Raw genomic sequence first — 25247 nt, 5'->3', positions numbered from 1 at the left:
TCGTTGATTCGTCTACGTTAGGTGCTAGTAAATTATGCTCCTAACATATTCTTGCAAATACGAGAGGTTTGTTTATCCGTTGTGCTCAGAATTAGGCCACTCCAGATTCGTTACCCGACCCGATTACCAACCTGGTTAATTCGATAACCGAATAATCTATCGGTTTCAAGGCTTCGGTTGATCAAAACCGCCTTTAGCAGCCCTACAAGTACAAATCCACAAGAACAGAAAGGATTGGAATAGAATACCACATTTATACAATGGCACACCAAATCATCAGCTCTCTTGAACAACAAATGCTACATTTATTCATCCATTTATTAAGGGAAGAGGAAGAAGCTTTATACATTAGCTTGAAGCCCAGACTCATGAAATTTCAGTGATTGTTTTAGAACTGCTTGATGAAAGCAAGTATATGTTCATTGATCTCATCTGGCCTTTCTTGATTGACAAAGTGAGCAGCACCTTCGAGCACGACGACATCCTCCAACAGTGGCACAAATTTCTTGAACCCGCCCCCGTGTATGAAATCTTTGGTCCCGTGAGTGTGATAGACGAGGTCGTATTCCCCGGTGATAAACTTTGCTGGCACCGTTACTCCAGCTCCGGACCACGGCGCGTTCAGTTCCCAGTTTCTGTAATATAGCAGCAACAAAAGCAAGTAGAATTAGGTATCAATTCAGATAAGGCTATAAATCGATAGTGATGATATAGTGTAATATTCTTCTGAATAAAATGAATTTACAAAAAGAAAAAAAATGAATATACAAATTTACATCTAAATTTCGAAAAATCAACTAAATCAACTACAACCGATTATGCTCGAATAAACTCATGAGCCTCATAGTATTCGGTAAATAAAGCTCGAGGGTGGCTAAGTTAGATTTCACTGCCTAAAAGTCCAAAGCAACATCATATGAAGAGACGAGGTGATACTCACAAGCCAAACGCACGATAGTAATTCACTCCTCCGGTGAAACCAGTCTTCTCGAATCTGCTGACATAATAGTCAAGATCCTCCTCTGTTAACCAAGGTGCTCTATCAAAGGAGTAGATAAATCCTTTGCCCTTAGGGAAGAAAAATGGAGCAGAATCGCGGTATGAAAACACGTTCTTGAGAACCTCCTTGGTGCCAGCCTTCTCAAACACAGCTTCTATATCACCAGGTTCCTGCAAAATTACAAGAATATATCTCTAAACTTAAAGTATCTGTTTACATTTAGGTCCTACATCTATATAAATAAGACAAAAGTGCTTGTAAATAGTTTCATTTTCCATCTACACTTTGCATCCAAAATCAAAAAAAATTGTTCTCAAGAAATCAAAGGATCTAACAAGGTAGCCGTAGGAACCTGTGGCAATAAGACAATCTAAAACCTATAGCCCTTATTCACCAAGTCTTTTAACTCATAATCATATCGATTCAAACAATCTCGAATTTAATTCCAAGCATAAATCAAGGTTGTATAATCCAATCAATAGTCGAAAAAATGGAATACAAGGAGCTACACCTTATAAAAAGAAAGCAAATTGTTCTATTCTCCCACACAAAAAAAATTCCTGATTTTGCAATTAAAGCAAGTGTTTAAAATTCAAATCATGCTAATTTCCTCACTGTTATTCAAGATCCAAACCAACCAAAAATCTTCCCCCAAAATCACATCTTTAGTTGAAAAAATCACCATTCACCACCTCCAATAGCAAATTCAAGATCCAAACCAACCACAAATCTGCCCCAAAAATCACATCTTTAGTGGAAAAATTCACCATTCACAAATCACAACCTCCAACAGCAAATTCAAGACTCTAAACAACCTCCAATCCAAAATCATCCAAGCACACTACAACAACAAAAAAAAATTGAATACAAGCACCAAGAAATACAAGTCAAAGCAAATTATTCTATTTTTCCCACCAAAAATTCAAGAAAAAGTAAATCAGTCATTCAAACTTCCTCACTGAAATTCAAGATCCAAACCAACACAAATCTTCCCCCAAAATCACATCTTTACTGCAAAAAAATCACCATTCACCACCCCAAGAACAAATTCACAAATCTTCCACCAAAATCACATCTTTACTGCAAAAAAAATCACCATTTACCACCCCAAGAACAAATTCACAAATCTTCCCCCAAAATCACATCTTTACTGCAAAAAAAATCACCATTTACCACCCCAAGAACAAATTCACAAATCTTCCCCCAAAATCACATCTTTACTGCAAAAAAATCACCATTCACCACCCAAGAACAAACTCAAAAATCTAGACAATTGATAAGCATATAAGATAGGAATCCCCAACTTAACCCAAAAAATCATGGTCAAAGGAAAAGGATTGACCCCCTCTAATATGCTATTCCTCACTTTCGTGTGAAACCGACGTGAGATCATATCAACAATTTCCAATCCAACTATCATGGAACACAAGTATGAAGCCAAGATCTACAACAGATTAATCTAATTTTCCCACCAAAGATTCAAGTAAGTAACTAAAATCATTCAAATCAACCTAAGTAGGCCACCATTGTGAACCAACCTGAAACCTGCAGATGTAGTGATCATCACCATACAATTTCCTCATCGAGTCAACGGGGTTCATCTCAGGGTTCCTGGGGATAAACGGCACGCTGAGATTGACCAAAGCCCTGACTCTGTCGGGCCTGTACATGGCCAGGTGCCAAGCCACGTAGGCGCCCCAGTCATGCCCAACAACAAACACCTTGTCTTCGCTCGGCGCCACCGCGTCCAGCAGCGCGATCAGGTCCCCCACCAGGTGCATTATGCTGAACTTCGACGCCTCCTCGAGCGGCGCGCCCGTGGTGTCGCCGTAGCCCCGCATGTCCGGCGCCACCGCGCGGTAGCCGTGCGCCGCCACGAACCGCATCTGGTGGCGCCACGAGTACCAGAGCTCCGGGAAGCCGTGGATGAAGAGGACGAGCGGCCCCTCCCCCACCTCCGCCACGTGCATCTGCAGCCCGTTGATGGGAACCGATTTGTGCTCGATTTTCGACATTTTTTTCTTGTTTGATTTCTTACCAAACTCAATTCAACTCTTATATAGAAGTGAAAGAAAAACTTATCATATATCCTGTTAATAACATTTCATTTTGATATTAAAATAATACTCCCTCGTCTCAGATAATTTGGGACACTTTGATCAGGCACAAGTTTTAAGAAATCTAAGGGAGAGTCAGTTGAAAAAGTTGTGGGATGTGAGTCCTACTTTTAAAGTATTAGTTTTATAATAAAATGTAAGTAGAAATGCGTTAGTGGAATATGAGGTTCACTGCAAAAAATGGTAAAAATAAAGTGGGATAAATTATGTGGGACGGACTGAAATGGAATATTGAGACAAAGGGAGTAATATTCACGAGGGAGTTGTAGCTCTACTAAATGGAGTACTCCCTATATTAAATGAAATTAAAACTAATGATAGGATTAGTTTGATTTGGTGGGTTATTAATTACTAGTATGAAGGTATTGGTGATAGTGTCATTTTTTATTCAAAATGAGAGTATTGAAATCAACGTAGAGCTAATGTTGACATTATTGCTTACCTAGTGTTTGGCAGTATTGATATGTCGCATTCCTATTGTTTAACTATGAGGAAAACAATGACATCCTTACCTTCCAAATAAAATCATTAGGAAATGGACATATTTTCATACAGTGGTCTGAACAGATTATTATACTTTCTCATCTATTTTAGAATTATGCGATAAAAAATGACAAACTTCCTTCGTCCCACTCTGAGTGGAGCATTTGTTTTTCAACATGAAAGTTTACGTAGTAAGTATTGTTTTGTTATTTAAGTATAGAGAATAAAGTAAAAAAAAAGGAAAAAAATAGAGAGAGTGATGTTTCTAATATTAGAATCGTGTCATTTAGAGTGAGACATTACAAAAAGAAAAATGTGTCACTTCAGATATGACCCGGCACAGGTTTTAACTTTTAAGTAATGTTATAGAAAGTGAGTTGAAAAAGTTAGTGGAATGTAGGTCCTACTTAATTTTATATATTAATTTTATAATAAAATGTGAGTGTGAATGAGTTAGTGGAATGTAGGGTCTACTACCAAAAAAAGAAAAAGTGAAATGTGATAACTTTTTAGGAACGGACGAAAATGGAAATAAGTGACAAATTTTTAGGCATCGGAGGGAGTAAAATTTTGTTTATTTTATACCAGTACTCCATCTCCACCGGCCTATCGATATTGCAGTATGGTTTTCCCCTTAAGCCCAAGAAAATTTAACAAACACTAATAAGAGGTTTGGGTAAAATGTGCAAGAAATATCATGAAGTACTTTTGCTACATAAAATAGGTCCTAGAAACAATAGAACTAGACTTTAATTAGTGTGATGAATAAAAATATTATATAGTAGTACTATATTAAGTTTTGAAATTAGAATTTCTCTTCTCTAATTCATTAGTACAAGTGGAAACTATTAATTAATTGGACTGCACTTCATTATTAAATCAAATTAGAGTTTCTAAAAAAAATATTTTAGTACTATTATCTTTTACATAACCTCAGGTCCTCAAGATAACATAATTTATTAAAATCTCACCCCTTTTCTCCACACGTACACAACATATGCACACATAAAACTTAATTAAAAGTCACATACTAGTAGAATTTTACACACAACATATATCCACACAAAGAGACCCTCACAATGCAGAGCAGAAGGAAGAAGATGATAAGGCCTTGAAGAAGGAAAGAATATGTTGATTAACTTCATCACACTTCTCTTCATGGAGAAAATGGCCAACACCTTCCATCACCACAACCTCCTTCAACAAAGGGCAATCCTGCTTCAACCCCCCTTTGTTAATGTAGTCCTTGGCGCCCGGAGCATGGTAGGTCAGGTCAAGATCTCCGACCAGGAATTTCACCGGCACTTGGATTTTCGCTCCCCTCCATGGCGCCGTTAGCTCCCAATTTCTACAAATCAACGAGAAAAAAAAAACACTCAAGATTCTAACGTTGATCAAAAGTCTCACATAAATCCAATGTTTTCAAAATCAGATCAATAAGTGAATCGGCAAAACTATCTGTTCATGGTTCAATCTGGTCGAACTTCTAATAGGACCAGCTGGTTCGACCGTTGACAGTCTCGTTGGCGATCCGGTTTGGACATAATAACCGCTAAGCATTTCGACCACTATTAATTGGAAAAACACAACACACAATTTTTTGATGCCATTTCAACCAATATCTTGAACAGTAAGACACTTAACTCGACTCTCTCATTACTTCACAACATAATTCAAGAATTAATCAAGCAAACAAAAGTAAAACGAAGACTAACATGTCGAGGGCTCGGTAGTAGTTCAGAGCTCCGGTGAAGCCGGCAGCGTCGTATTTGCTAGCATAGTAATCAACATCTTCCTCGGAGAGCCATGCGGGTAAAGTGATCGGAGCATCCGGGAACGCCTTGCCCTTAGGAAGGTGAAGTGGCTCCGGTTTTCGGTATGTTAGGATGTTTTTCAAGACATTTTTTGTTCCTATTTGGGCAAATTCATGTTCAATCTGCCCTGGTTCCTGCAAGAGATCAAAGCAACAAACACTAATTACAAAAAAATACTACTACTATATTGTCCAAGACAATCATGTATGGTTACAAAAATATTGAGCAAACCATTTGAAGTTTTTTTCGTAATATGTAATTGTTTGTATAATTTTTCAATCTCAATTTATTTGCACATATGATTGAGTCGACATAAGAAAGAAAAAACCTTGTTGATGTTAGGATTCTTGCCCAAAATGTGTAATGTGTAACTTTTAATATAGAATGAAAACAAAGATAAACTAAATAAATTTTGTGTACATTGTCCCTAAATAAATTGATTTTAATATTTCTTACTATTTCCCCTCTAAATTCTCCCAATTATATTCTAAATCATATCAGTAAAAATTGATTGATGTGAAAGATTTAGTTTTTTAATTTGAAAAAATTAATCTTTTCCAAAATTATTACGAAAGCTAAATATGTAGTACTCCTTATCTATTTCAAATTTAATTATTTATCATCACAAATAGAAATGTCAATCAAATGGGACATCAGTGCTCCAAATAAAAAATGTTTACATAAGTAACAAAAAAATTCTCTTTTCATTATTATACTTCCTCCGTCCCCGATTAAGAGTCACACTTTTCTATTTCAATCGTTTCCAATTAAGAGTCACATTTCATTTAGACCATAAATGGTAAGTAGATCCCACATTCCACTAACTCAATTCACTCGCATTTTATTATAAAACCAATATAAAAAATGGGTCCCACGTTCCATTAACTTTTTCAACCAAATTTTCTTTCCATTTCTTAAAACTCGCGCCTAGTAAAAGCGTGACTCTTAATCGGGGACGGAGGGAGTATTAAAAAGTCTCTTAATTGCTTATAAAAAATTAATTTATAATAGTCTATTTTAATCATAGGCAACGAAATTTAATTAATAAAAAAGGGGGAAAAAACCTGAAATCTGATAATATAATAATCATCTCCATAAAAGCTGCGCAGCGTCTCAATGGGCTTCTTAACCGGGTTTCGGCGGCTGAAAGCGACGCTCATGTTGACCAAGGCCCGGACCTTATCGGGCCGGTACAGGCAGAGGGCCCAGGCGATAATCGCGCCCCAATCGTGGCCCACGACGAACACCTTCTCCCCCGGCGGCGCCACCGCGTCGATGAGCGCCACCAGGTCGCCGACCACGTGCAGCGTGGTGAACTCGGCGGGGTCGCTGGCCGGCGCGCCGGTGGTGTCGGCGTAGCCGCGGAGGTCGGGGGCCACGGCGCGGTAGCCGAGGGCGGCGAAGAAGGGCAGCTGGTGGCGCCACGTGTACCAGCATTCCGGGAAGCCGTGGAGGAAGAGGATGGTCGGGCCCTGGCCCGCTTCCGCCACGTGCATGTTCAGCCCGTTGAGGGTTAGGGATTTGTGCTCGATTTCTTCCATTTTTTGGGGGTGGGATTAGAAGAAATGTGGGATTAGGGTTTTTAATTAAGGTTCAAAATTGAGGAGGAGTAGTTGATTCATACCTTTAGGCTTTAAGGCTTTAAGTAGAAGTGTGATACACGACAGGAAGAGATTCTTTGTGTGTGTAAACTGATTTTTGTAGTAGTACGTGCTCCTTCCGTCCCATTTTAGGAGTCTCAGTTGAGTTCGGCACGAGTTTTAAGAAATACTACCTCCGTCTCCCAAAATTTGATACACTTTGACCCGACACGGGTTTTAAGAAATGTAATGGAAAGTGAGTTAGAAAAAGTTGGTGGGACGTGGGTCCTACTTTTAAAGCATTAGTTTTATAATAAAATGTGAGTATGAATATGTTAGTGGAATATGGTGTCCACTACCAAAAATGGTAAAAGTGAAGTGTATCGAATTTTCAGGGACGGACCAAAATAGTAAACTGTATCAAATTTTTAGGGACAGAGGTAGTATAAAGGAAAGTTGGTGAAAAAAGATAGTGGAATGTGAGTCCTACTTTTATATATTAGTTTTATAATAAAATGTGTGCGGAAAAATATGAGTGGAATGTGGGGCCTATTACCAATTATAGAATATTCCAACCGGAATTCCTAAAGTGGGACACCTAAAAATGATAAATCGGGACTCCTAAAGTGGGACGGATGAAGTAGTATTTAAATTTGAATAAAATTTCTGTTATTAATTACTCTCCTCATTCTATAGTAGTGGATACTGAAATCATCATTTTTTTTGCTAAAAGTCAACATATTTCTTCTCATTTACTTTACTCTAACTTATTTTATTCTCTCTTCATCTCTCTACTTTTTTCATTACATACTTTATCCATCTTTTATTTAACCCACTTAATATATTTTTTCTTATTCTCCATGCCGAAATAACTGAATAAGATACTCCATAACTTAGAACATATAAATAAGGTCAAAAGTAAATTTGGACCACAAATAATTGGAGTACTTCTACATTACTCATGACATAAGATATAAAATTACAAAGTGGGAAAGATAAGTTAAAAAGTAGAATTAAAAATAATAGTAATATATTAACAATATATATTGTTTACATAAAAGTAATAGTATGTTAACTTATGTGAATAAAAGATCATAGAACGGAATTCTCTCTTTGCAAGAAATGAAGCGTTTGCTTTAATAGTAAAGCATGAAAATTTCAAAACCTCTACGAAAAACACAATTTTTTCGTCAATAGTCAATAATCTTTTGAATTTTCATCTACAGTTGTCCACAAAAACTAATTTATTCTTATTTTTTGTAAAATTTTCTTTCTAATATCTTCGACTTGTTTGTTTCTTCGAATAAACAATTTGATTGAACGACAAAAATTTTGCTAGTGGGAGAGCTGCTGTCAAAATGTACTTTCCAGCACTTAATCAACTTAGTATTTTCTAAAATAACATAGATATGGGATTTAAAAAATAAATTTCTCGAGGGAATAATTCGAGGTTTTTTAACTCTTAACTTGCCTTTTTCTTAATCAATCAATTATTTATTGAAACGAGCTTTTCTCAAGAATCTATATTGATTTAAATGACCTTCTGAAGGCCCAAGCCCATTAATGATATGCTGCTATTGGGGCGAAGAAAATGAGTTTTTCAAGCCCATTTATGTATTTTAATTTTCATTTTTGTAGCTCTAACTAAGTACTAGTAGTAATAATTTTGGTAAGTTCTTATTTCCATGTAGAGTCTTTTTATGAGATTTGGCAAGTCCAATGAGTATATTTTTAAAATGGCGTGGTTTTGGTTAAATTTTAAAACTGTTGATTTGGGTTTTAAATTTTGCCAAATAAGAATTTTGGGGATAGTTGAGTTTTATCAGCAAAATCAGTTAAGTAGTACGAACTAAATAAAAATTCGCATATTTTTTACTCCCTCCGTCCCACAAAGATAGTCTCACTTTGATTCGACACGGGTTTTTAGAATTATAATGAAAAGTGAGTTGAAAAAGTTAGTGCAACGTTGGTCCTACTTTTATATATTAGTTTTATAATAAAGTGTGAATAGGAATGAGTTAGTGGAATATGAGTCCACTATAAAAAATGATAAAAAGTGAAATGGGAAAACTTTGTGGGACGGACAGAAATGGAAAAATGGGATAATCTTTGTGGGACCGGAGGGAGTATTAATAAAATCGTGTATAATCTCAATGAATTTCGAAATTTTATGTATTTACGTGCTAATATATTTAAATAATAATTGAACTAGAGGAAAAAAAATATAGTAATTTAATGTGAGCATTATATATTTATTGTAAAATCCGCCTATAAAATACTCATATCTTGCATTGAATATTTTAATCAATGATAGTAATTAATGTAACCTCGTGGTAGACGATGGGACATTAAATTATCAAGATCTAACATGTGTCTCTTCTTGGGTTGGGCCCATCATATGATCCAATTGCCATGTGAATTTTAGTCACATAATTACACACTTAAGTTAAGTCCATGTCATCCTCATTTAACTCACATCTAAGTCCATGTCATCCTCACTTGACTCCAAATTTTGGAGATATAATATATGTCGCACTCGAATTTATTTGGTATACTAACTTTGTATCCTTTCTACTTAATTTCATCTATTTATGCATAGTATTATTCATTTTTTTACAAGAGAGAGATAACACTCAAAAAAAATATGATGATTGCATTACGATTATATATGCATGGCTGAGCCACCCTCATCGTATATTACACCTCTTAAAATAGTTCTAATAATTTTAATAGCTTCAAATTTCAATAATTCAATCATGACTAGCCGTGAAATGCAGATACACTTCTCGATACATATTTTAATATACCTTGCCATTATAGGCGGAGGAAAGCCCAAATCTAGGACTCCTCCTAATCAATATGACCCTTATTTTTCAAACTTATTTTTAAAAAATGATAATAAATAATTAAAGTGGAGAGATATTAAAGTAAGAGATAGAATAATATAGAAGAAACTCACATTTATATTATTTTTTCTATTACTTTACCTTTTCTCTATTTTAATTACTTATTATCATTTTTGCAAAACACGCGTGTAAAAGAAAGGATCGAATGGATAGAGTAACTAACAAGGTTTGTAGGCACATTCCACGCTCATATTCGAATCAACAAGGTGAACAACCATTACACATTTACCAAAATTCGTGACAGGTCAAATGATAACAAATTATAAAGACCAAAAAAGATACTGTATTTATTAGTATTATTTTTCTAAAATACATACATAAAAAAAGAGATCGATCTTAGCGGGAAACGGAGGGAGTACCTAGCAAGATTTAAAAGCACATTCCACACTCATATTCGAATCAACAAGATGAACAACATCATCATCATCACAGCTAACACGACTCAATCACATTTTTTTCTTTTACTAACTTTTCAGATTTTACAATCTTTTGATAAATAAAAAAGACAAGTCACTCGCATTTCTTGAAAAAGTCTACATAGGAAAACTAAAAAACATTCCATTCAAACAAAAAGCGCCAAAAGCGGTCATCAGCTCAGCCCATCACGTGACCAAATAAATGGGCGTCTCCGCCGCATTCACCTCCCGGAGACTCAAATACGGGATTCCATCCCCACCCTTCACCAGCGGCCCCGACCTGTAACAAGGCGTCGAGCCCCCGCTCCTGCTCTCCGTCACGTAAATCGGCCCCGATATCGACCCAATCCGGCTTCTGCCGCCGTGATCAGCGGCGGCGGGGGGCGCCCGTTTGGGAAACTTGAAGAAGAGGAGGAGGGCGCTGCGCCACCACCGCTTCTTGCTCTTCTTGATCTTCTTGGACGATTCGTCTCTGGAAATGGGCTTCTGAAGCTTGAAATGGACGTCTATGGATGATTCCCTCTTGTGCCTTCGAGCTTCTTCCAAAACCTGCAAAAAAAAAAAAAATCAAGAAATTGGAGAGGCCCATTTTGTTATTTGGATTAAAGATTGGATTTTTTTAATGGGTTGAGTGATTTTTTACCTGAAAGTAGTCGATTTGGGGTTCAAAGCCGTAGTCGGTGAAGTGTTGAGGAATGGGGAAAATGGGGGATTTGTTGGACATTGATTTTGTTGTGAAAATGTCCATTTTTTGCTATGTTTTCAAGAGTGATAGTATGAAGTGTTTGTAGCTTTGAAATGAAGGATATAGAGAGGGAGAAGTGCAAGTAAGTAGACGTAGTTACACAATTTTGTAGTGGACTACTTGTTGTACAGCTTGACCTAACCATATCATTGCTTTAATAAATGTTACAGACATTGCAAGTGAGTTCAGTAATTATGTACCTACAGTATGTCATATGAATTGTTACAAATTGGTCCCCGCAAAGACCATTGCACCAATCCCACAAATTTGATGTTTTCGAATGACGTGGCACTGAGGGCGATGGGTCGAACTAGGTTACTAGAGCGAGGTCGTGAAGGTGTCGTCCTTCGTCCTTCGGGGAAAATGCATCCATGAACTACGATTTTTAGTTAGAGCCTGGACACATGACTAGAAATTGAATATTCATGTTTAGTTCGGATTTCGTGTTAGTATAAGTTGAATATATTGGTTATATAATCTTGTGGTTTTTAATTTATTTTGTGTTTCTTGGAGTTCTTCTTGACCTTTTGGGATTCTTAGCCTTACTTTGGATGATCATTTTGGAAATTAGTAGCAAGATGGCTAATGAATAATTTAAAAAGGGTTGAGATTTTCCCCAAATTGAGATATAAAATGATTAAATTTATTGAATGATCATTTATTGAATAATCTAAAAGGGTTGAGATTTTCCCCAAATTGAGATATAAAACGATTTAATTTGTTGAATGATCATTTTGGTAAATTAGTAGCAAGATGGCTAATGAATAATCTAAAAGGGTCGAAATTTTCCCCACGAATTGAGGTATAAAATGATTTGTTGTATAATCATTTTAGTAATGTTCATATTTATGAAGTTGAATTTTGTTTGCAAATGAGGTTCAACTCCACTTCCAAATTTCTGTGTTTGTGTTTTCTTGATTAGAGCAAATCAGAGCTGTGTATCGCGTAGCTTCTCCGAACAATTTAGGCCCTAAGGTCGACAAACTCTACGACCAATGCAAGAATACGTTCGAGGACTACATCTCTTCTGAGGTGAACCCTGACTTTTTGCAAAAGGAAAGTCTATGCACACTGAAAACACGTTTGTATTTCGGACTTTTGTGTGCGCGAACGAACATGTAGCTTTTGCCGAGAGGATGGAAGAATCACAAAGTTATGTTATATCCAAAAAGGCACTAGGAATTCTATGATTAGGCCAGACAAATTTCTTAGCATGAATCTGTCAAAATCCTACTCCAATATTCTGATAGTAATCAGTGTTGTTTTCTTACAATGGCTATTAGGTTTACGGAGAAATCAAAGATCAAGTGATCAGAGACGCTGCATCATTTGTAAGTCGTTGAGTGATTTTTAGTCGAAAAGCATCAGATTCTTTAACAATTTTTGTGCTAAACATTAAACGAACGAATGTACATGTATCATGTATGTAGAGGGAGTGTGAATTAGAGGGAGTGTGAAGGCGTTGCGCCCCTGGCTAAACAAGTGGTGAGTATATTCGAGGAAATAGGCGGTGATGCGCTGAGAAACACGGGTGAAAGATATGAAGAGGCCATGGTTGAAGATTCTGCAAAATTCTATTCAAGAAAGGCCTTAGACTGGATGTCTATCTTATCATGTCTTATGATGAATGCATGGTTATGGTTGTATGTATCGCGTTTCAATCTCTTCGTTTTGTTTCGCAAATACTTATACACGACACGAAAAGTGATTGAGAAGGAGAACTCTTGTTCCCATTTCGAAATGTGTAGGTTGAGCAATGCTTAGAAATGGAGGAAAGTAGAGTTTCAGAATACTTGAAACTCACAAACAAGAACATAGTGTTTGTGGTATGTTTCATGTGTTCTCTTTTGATGTGTTGTGCAACATGAACTGCTCAACGTGCATGCACAAAAGCTTGAAGAAAAGAGATAGATGGAGTGAGATTTCTTATGTAGAAAACCTTCAAAAACTAGAGCAAGATTGTTAGCGTCTGTTTGATCACGAGAAAGATTTTTACAAAAGTTATAAAATCAACACACTATATTAATTTAAATTTGTTACATCTAATTAAGCAAATCAAACGGCCCTTAGATTATAAGTAAAGCCATAAAGTATAATTCTTAGATGTGTGTTTAAATACACTCATAACCTTTTTATTTGTTAGTAATATACAATACTATTGTTTTGTAATTACAACTATGAATGACGGATAAAAAATGAATTTAAATTTTATACTAGTATTATTTTACAGTTTTTATTTTAATTATTTTAAACTTGTTTTATGCTGTTTTAGTTAAAAAAAAACGGAGTACTAAAAGTTTTCTTTATGAATTCAAATAATATTACTTGAATTTATGACACGCAAAAAAAGGAAGCACGTTCTCTTACAGTTGCTTTTTTACGCCAAACGGCGCCGTTTCACTTTGGCGGGTGAAAGCGTCGTGGCTGATTTGGGGGAATCATGCCGATGAAGAAGCTCTAGGTATAGAATACTAGAAGTTCACTGCTTGCTTTCTAAACATTTCGAAGATTTCTCGAAATTCGCGGTAAATAATTCGATTTTCCTCTGCTCCATTTAGTTTTGATGTAGTCTCGTCTTACTGATTTCCTATCAATTTAGTCAGAATTAAATTATCCTTTTCTTCCGCTCTACTTGTTGATTTGTTAAAAAGATTGAAATTGCATGTGTTTGATTAAATGTTTAACTGATTCCGCGTTTTTTGCTGTAGTTGTAAATGAAATGTCATACTACTATTCATGGATATCTGCATTTTGTTATTATTCAAGTCTTCAATTAGGAAGGAATTATTTTCATTGATTGCAATGTTGTTTTGAAGTACATTTAGCAAGAGAGGAGTTGTTTATGCCCTGCTAATGTTGTGATCATCGTATCTATGCTGAGAAAGGCTGTATTTTCCTTAAAGTGATGGCGCCCAGGACTCGGAAACCAGTAGCGAAAAGAAGATCGAATCATGTATCGCGAGATGAGGGTGGAGTGGAGGAACACGGGCAAGAACAAAACGAGCAAGAACCGGAGTTGGAAGTCAGTCAACAACCGATTCAAAAGCGAGGTTGAACATTTATACTATTATTAAACAACTAGGTTGAATTTGTTACTCCACTTAGGAGAGTTTTGATTGCCTTCTCATTTAAGATTTAAAGCATTAATTATGCATCGTATTACCTTTTTTAGTGATGACTCGTAGTACTCAAAGTGCAACTGCTAGTCGTACTGCTCGTTCTGGGATTCTAGATAAGCTGCAAATGATGGGCAATCAGCAGCAACTGGAGCCACAAGTCTTTCCACAAGCTTCTATGGAGAAAGGTTAAACTTGCAATGCTTGAGCTTGTATTTTATAGCGTATGCTAGACCACTTTATTTATAAAAAAAATTGAATCAGTGACAGGTCCTAGAACTCGGGGAGCAACTGGAAACCAAAGTGGGTATCACAGGTTCGAAGAATTGGATCAAATGGATGGAGATGGGCAACTCCAAAATGAAGAAGAACACCGAAACCAAGGTTAGGTTTTTTGTCAATAGAAGTTACAAATGATATGCTTATATAAAATCATTATGTACTCTTAGTATTGAAGAAGAGGGACATGCGAGGAATTTAATGAAACATAAGTTGAATATCTGCACGTTATTTCTATATAATCCTTTGATTTTTATTTTAATTATTATATTGTAGTAAGTCCTTTATGGAATCGTCTTATGGTATGGAAGAGGACCAACACTAATAGATATTTATGGATTGAATAATTTATTTGAAGTTGGATTTATGGACTCTACTCCATGAGATGGTCACATGCATTTTTTGTGGATGTTATTTTATTCATTGATGTATTCATCTATAATTTTTTTGCTTGCAGAAACGGCTCCCAGGTCCCAAAGATCAACTGTAAGTAGAAGACTAAATCATGATTATCTGGAAGAGGATGAAATGGATGAATATGGACAGCAAGACAACGAGCAGTATACAAACTTGGAAGTCACTGATGCACTTAAAAATGCGTTTCAGATCTGTAAGTGTTGTCTGACTTTGCTACTTATAAGGATTAGTCATGAAGGATTGTTGCATTGATAGAAGTTAGTTAATCTACTTGACTAATTATTGTTAATTGGTTTCCTATTGCGTATTAAAACACAATGCATTAATAATCAATCAACTATCGCTTTTTACATTTTTGGTAGTGATGGCTTCTGGTTCTCAAAGAGCGACTACCAATCAAAACCATGGTGCTTTTCAAGAGAATCATCAAAGACGGGAGAACGGGAATTGGAAAAATAGGCGACAAATGCGGCCACCAATCAGTGAACAAGCTTCTGGTGAGGAGAATCACACCTTTGGGCCCTTTTGTAGTATATGGTGTATTGTTTGTTGCAAATTTTTGCATGTCCCCGTCTTTTGGAACTATTAAACCTAACTCCTTTTGGTATTGATATTTGTAATATGAATAGATGATATCTTTCAGTCAGTCTTAATATTTGGGTATAATCCAGTTTAGTTTCATTTTAATTTTTCTGGACAATGTGTGGAATTTCAAAGGTTTGTTAATGCTGTTGTTAAAATTTAAATGGAAATAACAGCTAATCGGATTTTTTGTTGTAGCCCTATTTATGTTATAACAGTTTCTGACTTATAAACCATACCTTTCTTTTTTTTTTTACAGTCATGACTCCTACAACTAGGAAGGCAACTGGAAGTCACCTTGAGTATCACAGATTACAAGATGAGATCCAAATGGAAGTAGATGGACAGCACCAATATGAAGAACAACCAGACTTGCAAATGACTCGGCAAGGTAATTTTAGTTCATTGTCAACACATACAGTTACAAGTATAGAAGAGTAGCTTAACTAAGAAATTACTGAAACATCAGTGGACAGATATTGCTCATTTTTACTATTCAGCACTTAAACTGAAAATAGTCAATTGCTTATTTGGTATGTACATTTAGCAGTACAGATGGGTTATATCTTGCTACCATTGTGATCATCTTATTCATACTTAACATTTTTGTCGCAGTGATGACTTCCAGTACCCGAAGATCAACTGGGAAAAGAAAAATAAACCAAAGATTATTAGATAGGGATGAAATAGAGGAACATGGGCAGCAAGGAAATGAACAGCCAAACATGGAATACACCCAAGAAGTTGAAAGGGCATTAAAGATCTGTAAGTTTTGGTTGGATCTGTTAGTGAGTAGTGAAACTTTGTTAAAAAACTTCTTAAAGATCTTCTTACGTTAGTACGGCATGCATAAAATAAGAAAATGCATTAAAGATCTTAAAGATGTACTAAACGTGATAAACAACGTGAAAATACATCTTTTTACATTGTTTATCACATTTACATATTCAAATTTAGTGTGTTAATTAGTTCTCATATTTTCTCTAGTGATGGCTCCTAGTACTCGCAAAGCAATTACAAATCGAACTTCCCGATCTGGATTTCGAGAAAATAACCTAATAAAGGAAAATGGGCAACCAGAGAATAGGAAACAACTACAGCCGCAAAACGGTCACCAAGCTTCGGGTGAGGATGATCTTTTTTTGATGTCTTAACAATTTCTGACTTATAAGATTTATTTTTCTTTCTACAGTGATGCCATCTAGAACTTGGAAGGCAACTACAAACCAAAGTGGGTGTCACAGATTACGAGACGAGGATCAAATCGAAAGGCATAGAGAACACCAAAATGAAGAACAATCAGAGTTTTTAACGACTCAGCTGACTAAGGATAAACAAGGTTATTTATTCTTTTTATAAAAGTTTTAATGCACATACTATTTTGATTAATTGTCTATACTTAGTAGCGGGGAATGGTTACAAACTAGGAAATTGTGCCTGGTATGATAAATTTTATTTATTTATTTGATTATGAGGGAGGTGTAGTTGGGGTTGATTAAATTTTTCTCAAGTTAGAGATGTAACTTTTCTTTCAGAAATTGGACTCGCACACTCTCACTTAGTACTTGTGAGTGAAATTATTATCTATCTTCAACTCTTTAAAACTTGAGGTCGAAAATGGAAAAGAGGTAATATTGCTTTCACTAATGAATAGATAGATGAAATTTGATATCACCATCTTCAATGTTAGGCTGTTTATCATCCGCAATAGGAAGAAGAAATGACGCGGCCCTGCTCAATATTCGTATTCGATATTTCATTTGCTAGCTCGTGTTTAGCTACTTTATTTTTATGTACATTTATCATTAGTGAACAATTGCAAGTACTACTTTGTGATTATTGTATATACTCATGGTATAACATTTAATTAGCAGTTATGACTCGTAGTACCCGAAGACCAACTGCAGGAAGAAGAGTCTTTCATGAATTACTCGATGAGGATGAAATAGAGGAACATAGGCAGCGTGAAAATAAACAAGCATCAGATGTGGAAGTCACTCAAGCGATTGAAAATGCATTGAAGATCTGTAAGTTCGATTGAATTTTTTGTTAAATCAGTACATCTCCCTGATATCAGTAAAAAAGATTGACTTAATTGTTGCTTCAAAGATTAGTCCTAATTTGTCTTACTTTATTGGTCTTCTTACATATTCAAACTCTATTGGTAGTGATGGAACCTAGTACTCGAAGAGCAACCACCAACGAAACTTCTCATCATGGATTTCAAGATATCAGTCAAGAAGCTTCTAGTGAGCCAGATCAACTTTATATTTTTATAACATGGAGTATTTTACTATTTTATAAAGAATTTTGGAGTTGTTAATATATCCTGTTCAGTTTCTGCAGTGATGCCTCCGAGATCTCAGAATGCGACTAGAAACCAAAGTGGGTTTCACAGATTAGAAGATGAGGACCAAATGGAGGGAGATGAAGAACAACAAAATGGAGAGTCACCAGAGATGCAAAAGGCTCAACAAGCAAATAATGAAAAAGGTATAGTATTTAGATAAAGGAGTTGTGATAAAAAAAAATTATTTTAATTCAACCACACTTCATTTTTTTAATGTGAAAGAAACAAAATTAGCGGCCAACGAGCGGTTTTGCATCAAACTACTGGGAAGTTGAGCTTTGCCGAACTGGAAGAAAGATTGGTGAGAATAATAGTTTGATGTTCCCCTCTTATACTAGCAAATTCCTAATCAGACGTCCTTATCAATATGCGATTTTTGTAGAAAGAGCGTTTGGGTCGATCTCCAACACGTGTAGAGATGTTTGCCGCATGCTTTACTCATCGTGATGGCAATCCCTCGACTCATGAAGCTGGAGTTGCACTTGTATGAAAGAACAGTTTTTTATTCTAGGTTATTTGATGTGTGTTTTCCATTTGGATAGATTATTTGTCTTTGGTCGTTGACTCGTTGTACAGGCTCGAATGAGAGAGCAACAGTCAAAACTGCCTCAAGGTTCAGAAGATCCGGTTCAGCCCAATCACGTTATAGGCCATGATCCATTAGGTAAGGTACGGTTCGGATTCGGTGCAAAGGGAGACACTCCAAGTCGCGGTGCATGCTTACAAATGCTCTCGGAAAGCCAAGCAGCAATGAGGCGAATGGAGGAAAGGATGGATCAGTTTTCAAAAGTAATCGAAAGATTGCAGACGGAAAAAATGCAGCCAGAGCAAAACCAAAATGATGTTCCTCCTACACGCACACCTATATCACCTAATCAATCTTCCAACTCAAATATCGTAGGATACAAACTTCAGGTATGTAATGGCATTTTCTTTATCCTAATTTCACCCTTTTGTTGGATCTTCGTCATAATCTATGTAAAAAACCTTAGGTTGGAGATTCTGTGTGCTTGAAGAGTTTGTTCGATCCAAAGAAAATTGTGGCCAGAGGCTGTCTTGAAACTGTAGATCCGGATGAATACGTTGGAGGAAGACGACTCGGATCAAACTGGTATGGAGTTCAGATTTCTGTTCCCATAGAGTGGGATGAAGATTTGATTAGGCCGTTTTCAAACTTTTCCACAATCGGAGAAGCAGTAGGGAATCGCGTCGCATGGCCTCACCACCTGGTAATGTTACTCTTGAACCCTTTAATCATTTATTTGAACTTGTATTATTTCATGTTTATGAATGAGATACTAACATATATCTATATTAAAAAAAAAACAGGTTACTGATAAATAAAGATATTCAAGAAAAGCAGGTTACTGTTAAATAAAGATATTCAAGAATAGCTGACTTATCATTTGGTGGAAGGCTTTGAAGATGAATCACTACATTTTGAGGGCATTCTGATCACCATTTAAATATTTATGTATGCTGAATTTTGTAAAAAATGGTTTGTGGGATGTTAAATTTTAGACCATATCTGTTAAAAAACAGAGGATATGTGTTAGAGTACTATTTAAATGATAGCTGAAAGTATCAAAATTAAACAAGATAAAAAGATTGTAATTGAACTAGAAAATGGCACGAAATAATGAAGTGAAGGAACTTTTTTCTCTCTTGAAAATGCACAAATTAACTCAACCTTTTGCACTTGCCATTTTTCATAATTTGATTTGATCACTAACCGATGCACTTTTTAGCCCCAAGAAAAAATTTAATAGATGCAGGTTTTGATTCTGGGTTATCAATCTCGAAACATAAAAATTTCAAAGTGTTATTATTATGCTATAAATTTCCATTTTCAACCATGGCAAAACTAAAATTTTTCTACCACAATCGAAATTTTATCTTCTATTCCAAAACTTTTTTTTGTTCCAATTACATTACTTAAAGTTATCAACTTCATTACACATCACTTTGCGTATTTCTTGGCCTAATCTAAGTTCATGACAAAAAGCATAAAGATAAGAAGGCAACCATGTGTTGTTCATCAACAGATCTTAGCATATCAATTAGAAAAAAATTTAAGCACCTCAAAACTCTACTTCTGTTTATTATTATCCATCTTGCCAAAAATTTGCACGAATTAACTGCACTAATCAATAGAAATAAATTGGTAATACTACCACAAACATGGTATATATGCATAAACTCGAATAAGTAAGAAAGAGATAATAGCAAGCTGAAATTCATACTCAAAAGAGAAATGTTGACAAACATGGAATCACATAGTCAAATAGAAAAAGTAAAGATCTTGCTAACTGATCAACATTTTTGTACAATCACATCTGCATAAGGGGAAGAGCTTGCTACACTCAGCACCTTCTCTCGAGCCAAAATGAACGCCTTTGGATTTGCTAAAAACACTCTTATCCGAAGTAGCATCTTCTCGAGCACACACGCATTTCTCAATAATACTTCCACTACTGGAACAATGGAGGCATCATGCGCGTTCCAAGTGATCTCGATTATCTTAAGTCGGAGTAGGGAGAGGCCGAGAGAGCTTGTTTTAGGCACCAATGAGCTACATGCACTAACCTCAACCACGTAGGGTTCTTCATCTTGGTACAAAAAACTGATGTACCTCTGTTAATTGAATTGTATCAATATCGGATAGATAGTCCTTATGAAAGATTTCGTACGAGCTGTTGGACTTGTATACTAGAAAGCATGTTATAGAATGTATTGATCGCATTTATGTCGACATCAGTTGTCCAAAACATATCTAACGTAGAATTAGATCTCCATGAATAGTCGAGGACACAAACAACATCATAAATGAAAAAAAAAATTCAGAGGTGAAGAAACAAGATGTATACCGCTTTACATTCGACAACTAACATCATCAGCTCAGGAAACATGTCGACGACATCAAGCAGTCCATCGACTTTAGTAGGGTAGAGTTTCAAAAATGTGACATTCGGAAACGATACAAAATTATCCTTCTTCATCTCCAATAGAGCCTGATATAGGGAACTAATTTTAAAACAGAAACTTGTCATTTATACTGAATCATAATGAGCAACCAAACCTGGATGCATGAATAAGTTAAAGAGAGCTTTTGGAGATGGCAGATGAGTTAATTTTGTGATGGAAGAGCATGAGTATAGGCGGCGATGAGCAATGTAGTAGAGATTGATTCTTTCACGCGAGCGAAGAGGGTATGAAGGGGGGTTGGCTTCCAAATGCAGCTCTTCCACTTGGTTTGCGATAGCGAAGAGCAGGCATGAATCAATATCAGCAGACATGTGAGGTAAGAAATCGATATGTAGGGTGAATTTGAGAATTTTGGGAGCTCTCCAACGTGCAAAAGCCCAATGCACGAAGGTTTGGAATTTGTGGAAATCGGCGTTGGTGGAGTGGCGGAGATGGAGGGAGGGGATAGTGGTCCAGAGATGTTTCCACCATCTGGAGAGAAAGCTTGTGCTAGCAGCATCTATCATCGGTAAAAAGGAGAGAATGGAGAGGATTAGAGAGTCGGGCAAATCACTGAGGCGATCGTCGTCCATTGATGCTGATTTTTGGAATTGAGAAGATGAAAAGCAGCTATTAACAGGAAGATATAATGAGATACTGTACAGGGACATGAAGACTAAACGACGTCCAAAAAGGTGATATATACGTCGGTTTAGTAGAATGGAAGTGCCGAAGTCCAATGAAGAAGATGAAGAGTTTTCGTATAGTGATTCAATAGTGATGGATATTTTATCAATTGTTAAATTTGTGCTTTTAATAATCAGCTGTAAAACATTTTATAAAAAATTCATGACGAAATATTTTGACTTTTTATTTGTAAGATGGTGATATGGCGTATGCACATATACATATATATATGTTGCCGTTGCGCCGAGTGGCGTTCTAACGCCGGATTATCGCCGAGCGATCGCCGGCCACTGTGGCGACGCTCGGCGATAATCGGCGATAATTAAAATTTTTTTTTTTTTTTTTTTTTTTTTTTTTTTTGAACCCAACGGCTATTTTACATTCCACCCCTATAAATATTTCCTCCACTTCCTCCATTCATCACCCACAATCTTCATTCTCTCCATTTTCAATCTCTTCTCCCAATCTTCAATTTTCATCAAAATTATGAGCTTTTGGAAGAAAAGTTCCCGATCGGGTAAGGATAAGGGTAAGGGGAAAGAGTCGAGTTCACAAATTCCCAACACGGATGAAGCAAACGAGCAGTGGATGCAGGTCGTTGTTGGCGATGGGTTCTCCTCCCGGCCAACTTCCATACGGGGGTCCGTCTCCTTTGCAGACTCCTCCGGCGCGGAGACTTTCTCCGTACTTCAACTCTGCCGGCAGAATGCCCTTTCCAGCCGACGATGTGTATCGGCCCCAGTTCGACACCCCCGGATCAACCCCAGGCGACCAAGAATCTCGGGCCGCGACACGAGCGCGGAGGACTTCGAGGTGGAAGAAACGCCCACCGAGCCGCCTTCTAGGAGCGGGAGGGGGAAGGCGCCGGCGTCGTCGGCTGCGGCTGATACGGGTTCCGATGAGAGGCCGAAGCGGGTAAGGACTACTTACACTCTGCAAGAGTCCGAGCTGATAGCCGGCTGCTGGGCGGACACGTCACAGGACGCGGAGCGCGGCAACTACCAGAGGCTGAGATCATATTCTGGGAGCGGATTGCCGCGAAGTACGGGAGCCACAAGGCTGCCTCAATGAAGGACCATGGCGGCGAGGCGATCCGTCGGCATTGGGAGCGCCTCATGAGGGACTGCGGGCACTTCAACGGTATTTATTCTAACTTGATGACTCACATGACGAGTGGCCAGAACGAGCACATGGTCCGAGATGAGGCCATCCGGATGTATAGTAGCCAGTACTTGTCGACGAAGGGCTTCAAGTATTGGAACATCTACGATAAGCTGAAGGATCTCCCCAAATTCCGGACGGGAATGCACGACGCGCTGCACGGGAAATCGGTGCGCTCGCGACTTAGCGTTTCGGAGAGCGAGGGGAGCGCGGCCCACATCGACTTGAGTGGGGATGGTCCGCACGAGCGCCCGGAGGGAGTGAAGAAGGCGAAGGGGAGGCGGAAGGGGAAGGGCGCAACGTCGGAAGTCGCGTCGGAATCCGTCATCGACTTAGAAAAAGCCACTTATTCGAGCAATGTCGCCAATCTGACCCAGATGTACACGCTGTACTTCACCGGCGGCGGGACCCCTGAAGAAAAGGCGGCCCTCTGGAAATGCATCCAACACCTGCAGAGTACGCTGGGGCTCGATCCCGACGCCCCTCCGGCCCCTCCGTCTTAGATTTTTTTTTTTTAAATCTTTGTTTATTTGCGTTTTTTATTTGTAGTTTTTTTTTTTCTCGTTGTATTATATTTTCCAATGATTAATACAACGATGAATTGTTCATTATTAGTCTATTTATTAAATACATTTGTAGGGAAAATTAAATAATATAAAAAATAATGATGTAAAAATGAAATGTTGAGTTAGGGAGAAATAAGGGAGAAATAAGGGAGAAACCAATGTAGCACTTGGCTAAAAACTGGGGATAAATTTTGGTGCTGATGTGGCGCTGATGTGGCAATAGTGATGGATATTTTATCAATTGTTAAATTTGTGCTTTTAATAATCAGCTGTAAAACATTTTATAAAAAATTCATGACGAAATATTTTGACTTTTTATTTGTAAGATGGTGATATGGCGTATGCACATATACATATATATATGTTTTAAATTGATGACATGGATGGAATATGTGATAGCTGATAAGTGTGTTGAGAAAAACAATATCTTTGTAGAATTCGCACATGTCACATTAGAATTTTCAATCTTAATCAAGACTTGTAGGACAAATTGATAGAATATGTTATGATTCTTAGAAGAGTAAAGATTGTTGAATAATGCCATTTGTATATATTCAACTGGGTTATAGTTTATGAGGGCTTTACATGCCTAAATAGGGTACAAATTATCTACACGAAGAAAGATTTACCCTAGCTACAAATCAAGAAAATTATTCACTAGAATCAATCTTCAATCAAACCTGAGATTTCTTCCAATCTTCCTTGATTTATTTCCAACACTCCCTCTTAAGTTAAACAATGGGATCACTCATTTTTAACTTGTCCAATACGTTATGGAAGCTCCTTGAATCAACTGCTTTAGTGAGGATATCTGCCAACTAGTCCTCTGATCTAACAAAAGGAAGATCCACAATTTTCGCCTCTATATTCTCCTTAATAAAATGTCGATCCACCTCGACATGCTTCGTCCGATCATGCTGTACTGAGTTCTCAAATATGCTGATAGCTGCCTTGTTGTCACAAAAGAGTTTGCACGAGTGTTGTGACATCAGTCCCAATTCTGTCATAAGCTTTCACAGGATTCAGTCAAACCACTCTTGATTCCCCAAAATTCTGCCTCGGTACTAGATAGTGCCACCACTTTCTGCTTCTTGCTCCGCCAAGTCACCAGATTCTCTCCAACAAATGTAAGATACCCAGCTATAGATTTTCGATCATTTGGATTCCCAGTCCAGTCAGCATCTGTAAACCCCAATATTTCCATATGACCATGATTTTCAAATAGAATTCCATATCCCGGGGTTCCCTTCAAGTATCGCACAATTCTCAATACTGCTTCCCAGTGATTAGTCTGAGGCTTGTGCATAAACTGACTAACTACTCCAACTGCATAGGCAATATCAGGCCTAGTGTGGGAAAGATATATCAGCTTACCCACGAGACGCTGGTATCTAGTCTGGTTCGTGAGCTTTGCTCCCTCGATCAGTTGCAGGCCATGATTCTGCATTATCGGCGTCTCAGCAGGCTTACAATCCAACATTCCTGTTTCAGCTAGAAGATCCAAGACATACTTCCTATGGTTTATGAATATTCCCTTCTTGGATCGCAATACTACAATTCCCAGAAAATACCTGAGAAGTACCAAGTCTTTCATTTCAAACTCAGTGAATAAGTTCTTCTTCAACAGAATTATCTCCTCCTCATCATCTCCAGTCAGAATCATATCATCTACGTAAATGATCAAACAAGTAATCTTTCCTTCCCTCTTCTTGAGGAATAGGGTATGATCTGAGTTGCTTTGTCTGTACCCATACTTTTTCATTACCTTAGTAAATCTCCCGAACCATGCTCTAGGAGATTGCTTTAAGCCATAGAGAGTCTTCTTGAGCTTACACACTTCATGCCCTTTAAATTCTCCACCAAAGCCAGGAGGGGTGTCCATGTAGATTGGCTTTGTTAGTTCCCCATGCAGGAAGGCGTTCGTCACATCAAATTGATGTAGTGGCCACTCCTTATTTGCAGCAATCGAAAAAAGGACTCGAATGGTGCTCATCTTGGCCACTGGTGAGAAGGTTTCTGCATAATCAACTTCATACGTCTGAGTGTACTCCTTTGCCACTAACC

The 25247-nt window shown here is 37.2% G+C and overlaps 6 protein-coding genes across 10 annotated transcripts; 2 read left to right on the top strand and 4 right to left on the bottom strand.

Annotated features, from left to right (window-relative positions):
• Nucleotides 1-234: 234 nt before the first annotated feature.
• On the bottom strand, nucleotides 235-3049 carry LOC125221658 (epoxide hydrolase A-like). Its single transcript, XM_048123844.1, has 3 exons — nucleotides 2539-3049; nucleotides 941-1170; nucleotides 235-635 (listed from the first exon to the last, which is right to left on the bottom strand). The coding sequence occupies exons 1-3, from the start codon at nucleotides 3013-3015 to the stop codon at nucleotides 389-391; spliced, it is 954 nt and encodes a 317-aa protein (XP_047979801.1). The 5' UTR covers nucleotides 3016-3049; the 3' UTR covers nucleotides 235-388.
• A 1487-nt stretch (nucleotides 3050-4536) lies between these two features.
• Nucleotides 4537-7065, bottom strand: LOC125218950 (epoxide hydrolase A-like). Its single transcript, XM_048120766.1, has 3 exons — nucleotides 6479-7065; nucleotides 5316-5548; nucleotides 4537-4948 (listed from the first exon to the last, which is right to left on the bottom strand). Exons 1-3 carry the CDS (start codon nucleotides 6953-6955, stop codon nucleotides 4675-4677), a joined length of 984 nt encoding a protein of 327 aa, XP_047976723.1. The 5' UTR covers nucleotides 6956-7065; the 3' UTR covers nucleotides 4537-4674.
• Nucleotides 7066-10271: 3206 nt separating this feature from the next.
• On the bottom strand, nucleotides 10272-11138 carry LOC125217703. Its single transcript, XM_048119225.1, has 2 exons — nucleotides 10960-11138; nucleotides 10272-10865 (listed from the first exon to the last, which is right to left on the bottom strand). The coding sequence occupies exons 1-2, from the start codon at nucleotides 11062-11064 to the stop codon at nucleotides 10503-10505; spliced, it is 468 nt and encodes a 155-aa protein (XP_047975182.1). The 5' UTR covers nucleotides 11065-11138; the 3' UTR covers nucleotides 10272-10502.
• A 2288-nt stretch (nucleotides 11139-13426) lies between these two features.
• LOC125218384 (putative mediator of RNA polymerase II transcription subunit 26) lies at nucleotides 13427-17980 on the top strand. Of its 5 annotated transcripts, none has more exons than XM_048120040.1 (13): nucleotides 13427-13586; nucleotides 13965-14111; nucleotides 14234-14365; nucleotides 14442-14561; nucleotides 14914-15066; nucleotides 15236-15370; nucleotides 15715-15846; nucleotides 16071-16220; nucleotides 16443-16580; nucleotides 16648-16794; nucleotides 17330-17482; nucleotides 17624-17704; nucleotides 17802-17980. In XM_048120040.1, the coding sequence occupies exons 2-13, from the start codon at nucleotides 13967-13969 to the stop codon at nucleotides 17963-17965; spliced, it is 1650 nt and encodes a 549-aa protein (XP_047975997.1). In that variant the 5' UTR covers nucleotides 13427-13586; nucleotides 13965-13966; the 3' UTR covers nucleotides 17966-17980. The 5 variants fall into 5 exon arrangements, with proteins under 5 accessions (XP_047975997.1, XP_047975994.1, XP_047975995.1 ...); XM_048120037.1 differs by having other exon boundaries at nucleotides 13428-13586; nucleotides 13947-14111; nucleotides 17793-17980; XM_048120038.1 differs by having other exon boundaries at nucleotides 13428-13586; nucleotides 13878-14111; nucleotides 17793-17980.
• Nucleotides 17981-18023: 43 nt separating this feature from the next.
• LOC125218386 lies at nucleotides 18024-19368 on the top strand. The gene is made up of 5 exons (XM_048120041.1): nucleotides 18024-18106; nucleotides 18188-18289; nucleotides 18382-18720; nucleotides 18798-19034; nucleotides 19135-19368. Exons 2-5 carry the CDS (start codon nucleotides 18224-18226, stop codon nucleotides 19147-19149), a joined length of 657 nt encoding a protein of 218 aa, XP_047975998.1. The 5' UTR covers nucleotides 18024-18106; nucleotides 18188-18223; the 3' UTR covers nucleotides 19150-19368.
• Nucleotides 19369-20118: 750 nt separating this feature from the next.
• LOC125221433 (putative F-box/FBD/LRR-repeat protein At5g25850) lies at nucleotides 20119-21362 on the bottom strand. The gene is made up of 3 exons (XM_048123553.1): nucleotides 20862-21362; nucleotides 20673-20816; nucleotides 20119-20439 (listed from the first exon to the last, which is right to left on the bottom strand). The coding sequence occupies exons 1-3, from the start codon at nucleotides 21360-21362 to the stop codon at nucleotides 20119-20121; spliced, it is 966 nt and encodes a 321-aa protein (XP_047979510.1).
• Between the last annotated feature and the right edge of the window lie 3885 nt (nucleotides 21363-25247).

Source organism: Salvia hispanica, chromosome 4 (assembly GCF_023119035.1).
Source record: "Salvia hispanica cultivar TCC Black 2014 chromosome 4, UniMelb_Shisp_WGS_1.0, whole genome shotgun sequence".
In the NCBI taxonomy this organism is placed as follows: Eukaryota; Viridiplantae; Streptophyta; class Magnoliopsida; order Lamiales; family Lamiaceae; genus Salvia; species Salvia hispanica.
This window is presented reverse-complemented; position numbering and strand designations above follow the sequence as displayed.

What these genes read in the sequence shown, in the direction of transcription:
- LOC125217703 (XM_048119225.1), bottom strand. Translation starts at nt 11,064, where the DNA reads ATGGACATTTTCACAACAAAATCAATGTCCAACAAATCCCCCATTTTC. An exon ending in CCCAAATCGACTACTTTCAG is followed by an intron (nt 10,866 to 10,959) that starts GTAAAAAATCAC and finishes TTTTTTTTGCAG; the next exon opens with GTTTTGGAAGAAGCTCGAAG.
- LOC125221433 (XM_048123553.1), bottom strand. Translation starts at nt 21,362, where the DNA reads ATGGACGACGATCGCCTCAGTGATTTGCCCGACTCTCTAATCCTCTCC. An exon ending in TGGTTGCTCATTATGATTCA is followed by an intron (nt 20,817 to 20,861) that starts GTATAAATGACA and finishes TCCCTATATCAG; the next exon opens with GCTCTATTGGAGATGAAGAA. An exon ending in TAGTTGTCGAATGTAAAGCG is followed by an intron (nt 20,440 to 20,672) that starts GTATACATCTTG and finishes TTCAATTAACAG; the next exon opens with AGGTACATCAGTTTTTTGTA.
- LOC125221658 (XM_048123844.1), bottom strand. Translation starts at nt 3,015, where the DNA reads ATGTCGAAAATCGAGCACAAATCGGTTCCCATCAACGGGCTGCAGATG. An exon ending in ACTACATCTGCAGGTTTCAG is followed by an intron (nt 1,171 to 2,538) that starts GTTGGTTCACAA and finishes GTAATTTTGCAG; the next exon opens with GAACCTGGTGATATAGAAGC. An exon ending in TACTATCGTGCGTTTGGCTT is followed by an intron (nt 636 to 940) that starts GTGAGTATCACC and finishes GCTATATTACAG; the next exon opens with AAACTGGGAACTGAACGCGC.
- LOC125218384 (XM_048120037.1), top strand. Translation starts at nt 13,967, where the DNA reads ATGGCGCCCAGGACTCGGAAACCAGTAGCGAAAAGAAGATCGAATCAT. An exon ending in ACAAGCTTCTATGGAGAAAG is followed by an intron (nt 14,366 to 14,441) that starts GTTAAACTTGCA and finishes AAATTGAATCAG; the next exon opens with TGACAGGTCCTAGAACTCGG. An exon ending in CTTGCAAATGACTCGGCAAG is followed by an intron (nt 15,847 to 16,070) that starts GTAATTTTAGTT and finishes TTTTTGTCGCAG; the next exon opens with TGATGACTTCCAGTACCCGA.
- LOC125218950 (XM_048120766.1), bottom strand. Translation starts at nt 6,955, where the DNA reads ATGGAAGAAATCGAGCACAAATCCCTAACCCTCAACGGGCTGAACATG. An exon ending in ATTATATTATCAGATTTCAG is followed by an intron (nt 5,549 to 6,478) that starts GTTTTTTCCCCC and finishes GATCTCTTGCAG; the next exon opens with GAACCAGGGCAGATTGAACA. An exon ending in TACTACCGAGCCCTCGACAT is followed by an intron (nt 4,949 to 5,315) that starts GTTAGTCTTCGT and finishes GTTGATTTGTAG; the next exon opens with AAATTGGGAGCTAACGGCGC.
- LOC125218386 (XM_048120041.1), top strand. Translation starts at nt 18,224, where the DNA reads ATGTTTGCCGCATGCTTTACTCATCGTGATGGCAATCCCTCGACTCAT. An exon ending in ATGAAGCTGGAGTTGCACTT is followed by an intron (nt 18,290 to 18,381) that starts GTATGAAAGAAC and finishes CTCGTTGTACAG; the next exon opens with GCTCGAATGAGAGAGCAACA. An exon ending in TCGTAGGATACAAACTTCAG is followed by an intron (nt 18,721 to 18,797) that starts GTATGTAATGGC and finishes AAAAAACCTTAG; the next exon opens with GTTGGAGATTCTGTGTGCTT.